Source organism: Chiloscyllium punctatum, chromosome 20 (genome assembly GCF_047496795.1).
Source record: "Chiloscyllium punctatum isolate Juve2018m chromosome 20, sChiPun1.3, whole genome shotgun sequence".
NCBI classification, from domain to species: Eukaryota; Metazoa; Chordata; class Chondrichthyes; order Orectolobiformes; family Hemiscylliidae; genus Chiloscyllium; species Chiloscyllium punctatum.
The window spans coordinates 78,547,797-78,559,825 of NC_092758.1; the positions used below are offsets into that span (position 1 = coordinate 78,547,797).

The 12,029-nt window shown below is 39.6% G+C and overlaps 1 protein-coding gene across 1 annotated transcript; it reads left to right on the top strand.

The window, feature by feature from the left end:
* The first annotated feature begins 6,961 nt into the window (after positions 1-6,961).
* LOC140491805 (cytokine-like protein 1) lies at positions 6,962-11,811 on the top strand. The gene is made up of 4 exons (XM_072590206.1): positions 6,962-7,112; positions 7,202-7,246; positions 8,601-8,741; positions 10,155-11,811. Exons 1-4 carry the CDS (start codon positions 6,969-6,971, stop codon positions 10,215-10,217), a joined length of 393 nt encoding a protein of 130 aa, XP_072446307.1. The 5' UTR covers positions 6,962-6,968; the 3' UTR covers positions 10,218-11,811.
* Positions 11,812-12,029: the final 218 nt, after the last annotated feature.

Genomic DNA, 12,029 nt, shown 5'->3' on the forward strand with positions numbered 1-12,029 from the left:
ACCTGGAGGAAACCCACGCAGACACGGGGAGAACATGCAAACTCCACACAGTCAGTTGCCTGAGGCAGGAATTGAACCTGGGTCTCTGGCGCTGTGAGGCAGCAGTGCTAACCACTGTGCCACTGTGCCGCCCCGGGTCTCTAGCGCTCCTTATTGATCTTCCCTGTTTGCACATCATGTAAATAAGCGACAACCCTGCAAAATGTCCTTCATCATCCGCTGAAAAATTAGTCTTGTATATTGGTACAAACCCTTATGGATTTTAGTTGTTGCATACTTTTGGAATACTCATCTAACCACAATTACAAGTATGCATGCCTCATGTCCAGCTTCGTGAAGGATAGCCCCCTGTCAGCTTTGCTCATAAATCCTCTATGCAAGGGATTGGGTATTTATTCAGCTGCGAAAAACAGTTTACAATTTGTTTAAAGTCACCATAAAGGTGAAATGACTTTGGATTGGAGGACACAGAACCCATATAGTGTGAGGTAAAAAATAAAAGGATAAAGAAGACATCCATAGAAGTAGACTACAGGACTCATTACAGTAGCTGTACAGTGAGACAGACGATAAATCAGGAAATGATGAGAGCTTGTAACAAAGGCAATGTATTAGTCATGGGTGACTTGAACCTTCATGTCGATTGGGATAGTCAGATTGGCAGAGGAGGCTCGGAGGAAAAGTTCACAGAGTATGTTTGGGGCAGTTTCCCAGAAAATTATGTTGTAGATCCTGTCAGGGATCAAATTATTTTGAATCTGGTGATGTGAAATGGGGCAATTTTAATAAAGGATTCAAAATGAAAGATCCCTGAGGAAATAGTGATCATAACATGGCAGAATTTAGCATTCAGAGAGGGAGTCTCTTGGGTCAGAAATAATTGTGCAAAGCTAAAACAAGGGCCATTACAAAGATATGAGGACCGATCTGGCTGGAGAGGTCTGAGAAAGGAGTCTAGCAGCAAAAATGGCTGAGGAACAATCACAGAGACAAAAAATAAACTGCAGATATAACCCTTCACCCACTCACGAAGAACGGTTATACCAGAAACGTCGACTTCTCCACCTCCTGATGCTGCCTGACTTGCTGTGTTCTTCCAGTCTTCTGCCTGAGGAACAATCACAGATATTTAAGAAAATAGTTAACTGCTCAGAGCAAATATATATTCCAGAGCAACCATGTGTTATCAGGGAAGTTAGGTACAGCACCAAGTCAAAAGAATCAACATAAAATGTGGCAAAGGAATGTGATAAGCCAGAGGATTGGTAAAGTTTCAAAAACCAACAAAAGACAACCAAAAATAATAATAGAGAGAAAAAATAAACTTTGAAGGTGAACTTACAAGAAATATCAAGACAGACAGCAAGACCTTAAAGGAAGAGAGAGTTTAAAGTTAACACCAGCCCCTTGGGAATGAGGCGAAAGAAATAACACTGGAGAACCACAAAATGGCAGAGGAGTTGAATAAATATTTTGCATATGTCAACACAATAGAAGACACTAATAGCATTCCATAATTACTAAATAATCAAGGAGCAAAACGAGGACAAGATATACATACGATAATTACCACCAGAGAAAAAAAGTGCTAGAGAGAATAATGGGGCCAAAAATTGATATTATCCAAGGATGCATCCTTGGGACTTAAGGAGCTAGCTACACCGACAATAGTAGTAATCAACCAGGAATCCTTGGATTCTGGAAAAGTCCCAGACAATTGGAAAACTGCCAATGTGGAACCTTTATTTAGCAGGGGAAGGAGAAAACAGGTAACTATGGGCCAGTTAGCTTCATGTCTGTTATTGGAAAAATGTTTATAGTTCATTATAAAGAATTTAATAACAGAGCATTTAGAAATTGATAATATGATCAAGCACGGCTTCATGAAGGAGAAATAATTCCTAACAAATATACTAGAATTCCTTGAGGAAGTAACAAGCAAGTTGGATAAAGAGGAAGCAGTGAATGTAATATATTTGGATTTTCAGAAGGCATTTTATAAGGTATCACACATTAGGCTACTTCATAAGATAAAAGAGTCTTTAATATTGGAGATAGTATATAAGCATGGGTTGAGGATTAGCTAATTGATAGAAAAAAGAAAATTGGAATAAAAGTGGCATTTTCAGGATGGCAGTGGTGTATACAGGGTTCAATGCTGGTACCATAATTATTTACATTATTTACACTATATTTCAATGACTTGGACAAGGAAAATGAATGTACAAGAGTCAAGATTACAGACAGCACAAATATAGGTGGGAAGGCAAGTCGCGAGGGTGACTCAAAGAATCTGCAGAGGGATATAGACAAGTGGGAAATTGAGCAGGCAAAAACTTGAAAGATGAAATATAATGTGGGAATATGTGAGGTTGTACACTTTGGTAGGAAAAATGGAGGAGATGAATATTATTTAGATGGAGAAAGACTGCGGAAGCTACAGAAAAGCGATTTGGGAATCCTCACAGCACCAGGGACCTAGGTTCAATTTCAGCCTTGGCTAGCTGTCTGTGTGCGTTTGTACATTCTCCCTGTATCTGCATAGGTTTCTGCCAGGTGCTCTGGTTTCCTCCCACGGTCCAAAGATGTGCAAGTTAGGTGGATTGGCTGTGGTAAATTGCCCTGTAGTGTCTAGGGATGTGCAGGCTAGGTGGATTAGGCATGGTTAATGCAAGGTTACAGTGTTAGGGTGAAATACTCTTCAGAGGTTCTGTGCAGACCTGAAGTGCCAATGGCCTTTTACTGCACTTTAGGGATTTTTATGATTCTATGAGTATAGGACAAGAGGGAATAATCTCAGAATAAGGGTCACATTTTTAATACCGAAATGAGGAAGAATTTCTTCTCTTAGAGGTAGTGAATTTGTGGAATTCTTTGCTGCAGAGGCCTTTTGAGGCCGGATCGTTAAGTTTATTCTCGGTAAAGATAAGCAGATTTTTGGTTAGGAAAGGAATCAAGGGTTATAGGGAGAAGACTAGAAAATGGAGCTGAGAATTGTCTGACCAGCCATGACCTCATGAATGGTGAAGATTAGACGGGCTGAATGGCTTGGTCCTGCTCCTACATTTTATAGTCTTATGGAGGAGTTTGACCTTGCACTCATGCAATAGGTATGAGGTTCTCAGAGCCTGTATGACTGAGAGCAGGGATTGCAGGGAGGATATGCAAGAGACTGGTGAAGAAATGTAGTTGTGGTCGGGCACACTGAAGTTAGAGGGATAGATATTAATCTCTGCAGTTGAAAGCACGAGTCTGAACAATTTGGTTTTGCTAGCTGCGCCACGAGTAAATAGTTGTGGGACTAATAAGATCAGAGAATTGAAGTAATGGTTCAAAAATGGGTGGGGGAAAAATTGGTTTCAATTCATTGGGCAATGGCCACCAATTGGTAAGAGAGAGCTCTGACTTTAGTAATGGGCTTCATTTGAATCACCCAGGGACTAGTGTCTTAGTGAATCAAATAACTAGGGCTGTTGAGCTATATATCACTAAAAGTTTAAACTAAATATTATGGGAAGTCTTTTTAAATTCAGTTATGAAATGGCAGATGGAACTTCGTTTAGATAAATGTGAAGTGCTGCATTTTGGAAAGACAAATCAGGGCAGGACTTATACACATAATGATAAGTCCTAGGGAGCATTACTGAATAAAGAGACCTTGGAGTGCAGGTTCATTGTTCCTTGAAAGTGGAGTTGCAGGTCAACAGAATAATGAAGGTGGTGTTTGGTAGGCTTGCCGTTATTGCTCAGTGCATTGAATATAAGAGTTGAGAGGTCATGTTGTAGCTAGACAGAACATTTGTGAGGCTACTTTTGGAATACTGTGTTCACTTCTGGTCTCCCTGCTATAGGAAGCATGTTGTGAAACTTGAAAGGGTTCAGAAAAAATTTACAAGGGTTGGAGGTTTTGAGCGATGGGGAGAGATTGAATAGGTTGAGATTGTTTTCCCTGGAGTGTCAGAGGCTGAGGGGTGACCTTATAGAGGTCTATAAAATCATGAGGGGCATGGATAGGGTGAATAGACAAAGTCTTTTCTCTAGGGTGGGGAAGTCCAAAACCAGAGGGCATGTTTTATGGTGAGAGGGGAAAGATTTAAAAGGGCACTAAGGGTAACTTTTTCACACAGAGGGTGGTGTGTGTATGGAATGAGCTGCCAGAGGAAATGGTGGAGGTCAATACAATTACAACATTTGGGTCTGTTTCTATGATGTACGTCTCTATGACTATGAACGTAGGTGTTATTGCTCATTCCTAGCTCATGAGAAGGTGTGTTGCCTTCTTGAACCTCTGTTACATATTTAACGTAGATAGACACACATTGCCATGAGGAAGGGAGTTCTTGGATTTTAAACCAGAGACACCAAAGGAATGATGAAATATTTCCAAGGTCAGGATGGTAAGTGACTTGGAAGGGAACTTAAAAATTGATGGAGTTCCATGTATAGAAATTTCCTTATTTGAGCAGGCTGCCTTCCTAGTGAAAATCCAGGCCTAGTTCTGGTACTTGCATACATAAAAACACAGCACCACCTTCAGGTATGGATAAAGAATGTCTCTTATTTGTCCTTACCCAACATAGCGGACCAACTGTCTCGGAGCAATATCACAAGAGATCACAGAATCTCAGCACGGAGACTGTTGTGTCTGTATCTGCTAGCCTGTAAAAAAACGTTTCTCCTTATTTACTTTCAAAATCCTTCAGAATTTCTGTTCTCAGGAGATCAATCCAATCAATAAGGTGCGATTCAAAAGGTTATAAGTTGGATAAGGCCTGAGGAAGTTGGGGTGACATTACTGGAATCAAACAGCAAGCATAAATGGGGCCTTTTCAAGTTGGTAGGCTGTGACTAGTGGAATGATGTAAGGATCAGTGCTGGGTCTTTGCTATTTACTTTCTAGATTAATGACTGGACAAAGAGAAGAATACTGAAGTACTGGGGTTGGAAGAACACAATACTGAATATTTCTAGCATTTTCTGTTTTATTTTAGAATTCCAACTTCTATAATACTTTCAATGACATGCTTGCATTTGAAATACTTCAAAAGGTGGTACCTAGGCTAATTCATGAAATGAAAAGTTGTTTTATGAGGAGTTTAGATATAAAGGAGTAAAGATATAAACTTCTAAGCATATTTCATAGGGTTAATGCTGAGAGGATTTTACCCCTCAAAGGGTAATCTGAAAGGGAGCATAGTTTCAAATCAAGAGAGGTCCCATTTGGGAGGGAGATAATGAAGGATTGCTTCCCTCAAAGGATGGTCAATGTTTGAAACTTTGTACCATAGCAGTGGAAGCTGAGTTATTGAATATACACAAGGCTGAGTTAGACAGATTTTTGACTGACAAGGAAGTCAAGGGTTATGGAGGCAGGCAGAAAAGTGGCATCAAATTCACATTAGATCAGTCATGATCTTATTGACTGGTGGAGCAGGCATGAGGGGCTGAATAGCCTTGTCCTACTTCTATTTCTTGTGTCCTTGTGTTGTACTTATCCAGCATTTCAGTTTTTAACTGCACCTCTTATGCTCGCATCCAAATCATTTATGTAAATGACAAAAAATAGGGGACCCAGCACCGATCCTTGTGGCACTCCACTGGTCACAGGCCTCCAGTCTGAAAAACAACCCTCCACCACCACCCTCTGTCTTCTACCTTTGAGCCAATTCTGTATCCAAATGGCTCATTCTCCCTGTATTCCATGAGATCTAACCTTGCTAACCAGTCTCCCATGGGGAACCTTGTCAAACGCTTTACTGAAGTCTATATAGATCACATATACCACTCTGCCCTCATCAATCCTCTTGGTAACTTTCTCAAAAAAATCAATCGAGTTGCAGTTATGTCTGCAACCAATCCTGGCCACCAGACATAATATCTTGCCAACATCTTCAGTTTGGAATCCCTGAATGACCATGGCAGTGTTTAGTCAGTATTTGGCAGTGACCTTTGCTCAGGACAATCACTCTCCCGATAACAATATGCCATCCTATATTATGGTCTGGTCTCTTTGGGTCCTTGGTTTCCCCACCACCACCCAACTGTTTCAGTTTTGCCAGGACACGATCTTTCTGTGTCTAAGACCTGATCTTGTCAACAGTGACTGGAAGTTGGTTCAGAAAACTTAAACCATCATGGACTCTTCAGTGGTAGTACCAGCGGTTTATCTGATAGCGGGAGGCGGCTCAATGCTGCTGCATTTGTTACTTGGCCTCCTGGATGGTGTTCCAAATTGTAAATTATATGCACTTCGTATTAGAAACAGAGCAGCTTTCACTGAATGCTGGGCCCAATTTCTTGACCTATTGCCTTCACATTAGTTAACTGCAACTAAATGGGATCTATGAATCTCCTATTGTGGGACCATGTCAATGAAACGGTTATGTGCTTAGGCTGAAAGCAAAGGTTTTAAAAAGGCAGAGATTTTATTTTCTAGTGAAAAATGCGCTGGAGTGAAAATATTTATTCGGTATGGAGTGGTGTTTACAATCTGAGAATAGAACTTGACTGTTGAGACTAGAGATGTAAAACCAGGATATTTCTAAATAAACATTGTATTCAGGAACATTCCATTTCTCCCAAAACTGACAGGGCTGTCCCTTGTTAAACAGCATTTGGTTAGACAAAAATCTTGAGCTGAAATTTTTGAATTCTTCCAATGCTTCAAAGGTACAAAAGGATGTGTGTGTGATGGATATTGTGCAGTCATTGCCAAAGGCTGAATTTAAATTATCAAAACCCAAGTAACTGGCAACACCTCAAAAGCTGTTAAAGCAAAACATCCGGATTCCTCATAAAACTGACCTGCATTTGAATTACATTGACTTTTTAAAAAATAACATAAATATTTTGATTCCACTAATCATTGCCTGTGTGATTTGTCTAGAAGCAAGTCAGGTGGGTAAACCTTGAACTATTTAACGGCTGGCTGAACTGCCCTCAGTAGTTGTTCAAGTTTGGTTTCTGCCATGCTGTTGTCCTTTGATTTGGTCTTGCTCCTATCTGCTGCAGTGGTTACCCATGCAGCTCCTCCGACTTGCTACTCAAGAATGCTGAGCATGAGAAAAGAAATCAAGAGCAACATTGAGAACCTAGAGGCAAAACAATTCACAGTGAGCACTGCAAGTCATCTATGTTATTGGGGATGGGAACTCATAACTGCTAACTAACAAGATGTTTGTTCTTTTTCCAATCCTTCAAGAAACGTTGTGTTGCTAAGCTGCCTGATCTGCACATAGATATCCATGTAAGTCATTTTTTTTCTTCCCACTTAGTTATAGATTCAGGATTGAAATGACACAATGCTGTATCAGTGCACAGGAAATTGCTGTTGCAATGAAGTTATAAAATAAAGATGTTAAAGGCTTTATTTTTTGGATGCAAAAAATAACAAATGACTATTTATTAATAATGTATGATGCCATTTAAATCTTATTCTATAAAATTAAGTTAATTATGTGGTGGAATCATTTTAAAAACAACTTCTGTCAGATGGGATTATCACTGCGATTGACATTACATTACCTTGTTTTGTCGTGCTATTCGTAGACAGTAATCATTGAAGGTGTTTTGCTCTTTTGAAACTAAAGAGAATATTGTTTCCCAGAAAAATAGTGCAAAAAATCTTTACTGTTTTACAATCTCTGCCAACCAACTAAAATGCAGTCTGCAATACCAATCACATTCATACAAATTTGGCTTTCAACAAACTCCCAATACCTATCCAGAGATTTTTCGGGAGCCAAGTTTGTATTATGCTATGATAGCATAGAAATATTAAGCTGTATAGGATAAACTTCTTCCATCTTTTTTTTTGCTGAAATAATAAAAGACTCCCAAAAGAAATAACTCCAGAAAATGAATGAAAATAATCAATTCGGGAGCATACATTAGGCCAGGGATTATTTTAGGTGAGCCTCTGCTCTTGAGTAAGGAGGTAATCTAATTAAAATATAGAACATTTTGAAAGAACTTGACAGGATGGGTGCTGAAGAGATTTTTCCTCTTCTAGGATAAGCCAGAATTATAGGACATGGTTTAAAAGTCAGTGATCTTCCATTTAGGACAGAAAGAGGAGAAATTTTTCTCTGTCAAAGGACTGAGTTTTTGCAACTCTCTTTTCAAGAGTGCTGTAGAAGCAGAATCATTGAATATTTTTAAAACAGAGGTAGAACAATACTAACAAGGAAGCCAAAGATTATCAGGCAATGGGTGAGAATATGGTGTTGAGACCTTAGCTCAAATGAAAAAAAATGGCCTTCTCCTGTTCCCAAATCTGTTTGCATGTACTCTTCAAAAAAAGAAGAGATTTTGGTCTGCGTTATGAAGTAGTTACATTTTTTAAATGAGTGCCTGTTTTGAATAATACAATGGAAACTGTATATTTTCCATATTGGCACTGGCAGGTAAAACATGCTGTTTAAATTACAGGCACCATTTTAAAAGCATCAGGAAAGTTTGTCACTCCAAGGACACAAAGCTGGTAGTTTGCTAACTGCAGTTTGGAGATATCCTGTTGGATAAGTTATGTGAGGAGCATTTTTTAATACAGTAATTAAGTGTTGGCTGCTGATATTAACTGTAAATGTATCGGTTCACAGAATTTCTGCGTGATATCAAAATTGCGGGCTTACCTACAGGCTGTGGAGAAGGTGACTGATCGGCGCTGCCAGAATGTGCTGCAGCCAACAGTTCAGTTAATCAGACGCTTGTACCTCATCATGGTGGTACCATGTAAGGCGGTATGTAAAGAGTTAAGATTGTCTTTCTTTCTCAATCTGCAAAATTCAAACCTCACGCAAATAACCCTTGTGAGTTGCTTTGCATGCTGCGCAATCATTATCCTGCAACATTTGTACGTTTTTGGAAACTATTACATTTTATCAGTTAAACCTTTAGCTTTTATTTAATAAGATCCAATGCTCATTGCAATCAGAGGTGCTCATCACTCAGCTACATGGGTTTGGTAGATTTTGGTAGGGATCTGAAAATTATTATTCACATATCATTTGACGATTATGGCAAATTATTTCTAAAATTTCTCAGGGGTAGTTAGAAATAGGCAGCAACCTCCACATTCTGTGAAAGAATAAAAAATAAACTGACTAATGTCCAGTTTCAATCAGTAGCTGGTAAGGCGAGATAGTCTGCCCTTGATATCACTTTACCATCAAGAACCTCTAGCAAAACTAGAGTCAATGGGAATGAGAGGACGGGGATGGAAACTCTCTGCTGATTGGAGTCATTCCAGTTCCTCAGATACTGGAATGCTCAACTGCAGCAACAACCAGACTTAGACAAGTAGCAACTAACATTCATGGCACACAAGTACCAGGCAATCATCCCCGAGAAGAGAGAATCTAATAGTCATTCCTTGACATTCAATGGCTTTACGATCAATACTGTGATGACAAAGCAGGTCAGACAGTAAGAATCTTGCAGTCAGTAACCCATTTCCTGACTCCCTAAAACTACAAGTCAAGGAGTCTGTTACAATATTCCCCACTTTCTTGGACGATTGCATGTCCAACAACACTAAAGAAGCTTGGCACTATTCAGGACAAAGCATTCCACTTGACTGGAACTACATTCATAAATATTCACTTCCTCCACCACTGACACAAAGTAGCAGTACTGCCTACCGTGTACAAGGTGTACTTCAGAAATTCATCAAGACTTTTTCGACAACACCTTCCCACCCAGGACCACCATCATCTAAAAGGACAAGGCCAGTAGATAGATGGGAACTCCATCACTTGCAAATTCATCTCCAAGTCACCCACCAACCTGATTTGGAAATATATTGTTACTCCTTTATTGTCACTGCAACAGTGGAGTGCCGATTCTCTGACCCCACTTTCTTCAAGGGAGACTGCCTACTGGGATCTCGACCATATGAATTTATCCTCAAAGAACTTGTCTTATTACTAGTTGGGTTCTAATGTATCCAAAGTGACTTCAACCCTTGTCAACAGTAAAAGACAACCTTTATTCCTTTTCCAATTGGAATGAAAATAGAACATATTTAACTAATGCTTGCAAATTGGAGCAATATTATATAAATTCTGATCTCATTGCATCCACATTAACACATTGCATCCATTTTGGGGGCAGTGATATTATTTGACATACACCATTTTGAATTTCTTTTTCAGGAGCTTGTGTTCTTGACGGACAACTGCAGTGCATTACAGAGAAAAGCAAGCACTACAACTTGAATGTGCCAAATAACAAGATATCATTTTTAAAAATGTATTTATGTACTTTTCTATGTAAAGTTGAGTTTTCAGAATTACAAGCATCTTTAAGGTTATATTACTTACAGGGACAGCAAGAGATGTTCTATATTAGCTGAGTAATAGATTGTTAATCTTATACTGCCTTGCATAGTCAGGTTTATTTGAGGGTAGGTGAAATCTTCAAATCTACTTTTGCCCTCCCCTGCTGGCTACTGTTGGAATTCTGTACCAGAAATTCCAGTTTTGATTTTCAGGCTGTGCTAGTTTAACTGAATGTAGCTGTGACAGAGTTTAAGGCCATCTTCAGTGAGTCTCAGTGTCCTGCAATGGAGAGTGGGTAGAAACCAGCCAGGATTCTACTCCTGCTGGGAAGCCTGTTGGTATGAACATGAAGAAAGGGAAAAAGAGCATGATCACACTCAGTTCTGTTGCCACATTCATCAAATAGTCTGCCAACAAGGACAATGTAGACAAGTACCTGCAGGGCAGTTGGTACTTACTGAAAAACTCCCTGGCTTCAGGAAAGAAAGAGAAAAAAATATATATATCTGGTTGAGACTTTACATTGAGAGTTTCTCTGACTTTCTCTGACAATATTGGCTGCCACAATTCCAGGAAAACTTTGGGATTCTGCAAAAGTGCAAACTAAACATGGAAATTTCAAAGTTGGTTTCATGATTTAAAGCCCTCCAGAGGGTTCAGTCCCTTCCTCTTGCCCATCTCCACTCTACAGTATAATCCTAGGCAACCAGTGAATTGGTGAGAACTTCACTGTTTAAAAACCTCTTAAACTAAACACAACTTGTTGACTGTGTTACAACTGGGGTTTTAACAGAGCACTAACTTCATAATTATGATTAAACACATTTACTGTCTTTAGCTTTCTAAAAATTTCAACTAAAGTTGAAGGATAAAGTGCTTTTAATGTCCGGATTTGTTGTTGGTGAGTACACTTGAATGTGATTGGCTGTTTACTTAGTTTCCTGACTCACTACTGCTACATGCTTGGAGAGACCCTAAAGTGGCATGAGATTTAAACTGCCATTGGGAGAGAGAACGTCTTTACCAGAGATCTTTGCAAGTGATTTTAGTCAATGTCGGTGGTTGTGCCAGTGCTCCCCATTCCTCTTGCCAAGAGTTCAATACAATGCTGCAATTGTCATTCCTACCATAATGCGAACAGTTTCACAACCAGATTACATTGCTAATGATCGGACAATATTTTGTAAGTTTCTCCTTTTCCAATGTGAGGAGTCATAAGTCCATTTTGTCAGGAGTGAGTCCTGATATGTCTTACATCTTGCCTTTGGAACAATTGGTCTCTTGCTAGGAAGCCGCACACCTGTTCAATCATTCTTGACTTCAAAGCTTTAAGTGGTAACATCCCCTAGTTACAGGAAACAAGGCTGAAGATAAACCAAACTAAGTGAGGGTGTCAGCTAATGAAAAAGAATTACCAGACAGACTGACTATCTGCTGGTGTGTATTACCAGTTACATGGAGGCATAAGTAAGAGGTTCAGACACTGGGATAAACACAGAAATGAGTCTAAATTAGAGTGGTGCTGGAAAAGCACAGCAGGTCAGGCAGCATCCGAGGAGCAGGAAGATTGACGTTTCGGGCAAAAGCCCTTCATCATTTCCTGATGAAGGGCTTTTGCCCAAAATGTTGATTTTCCTGCTCCTCGGATGCGGTCTGAGCTGCTGTGCTTTTCTAGCACCACTCTAACCTAGACTCTGATCTCGAGCATCTGCACTCCTCACTTTCGTCTACCACAGAAAATGAGCCTTA

Coding starts and splice junctions, on each gene's coding strand:
- LOC140491805 (XM_072590206.1), top strand. CDS start 6,969: ATGCTGTTGTCCTTTGATTTGGTCTTGCTCCTATCTGCTGCAGTGGTT. Junction 7,113..7,201: donor TAGAGGCAAAACAATTCACA/GTGAGCACTGCA, acceptor CAATCCTTCAAG/AAACGTTGTGTTGCTAAGCT. Junction 8,742..10,154: donor TGGTGGTACCATGTAAGGCG/GTATGTAAAGAG, acceptor TTTCTTTTTCAG/GAGCTTGTGTTCTTGACGGA.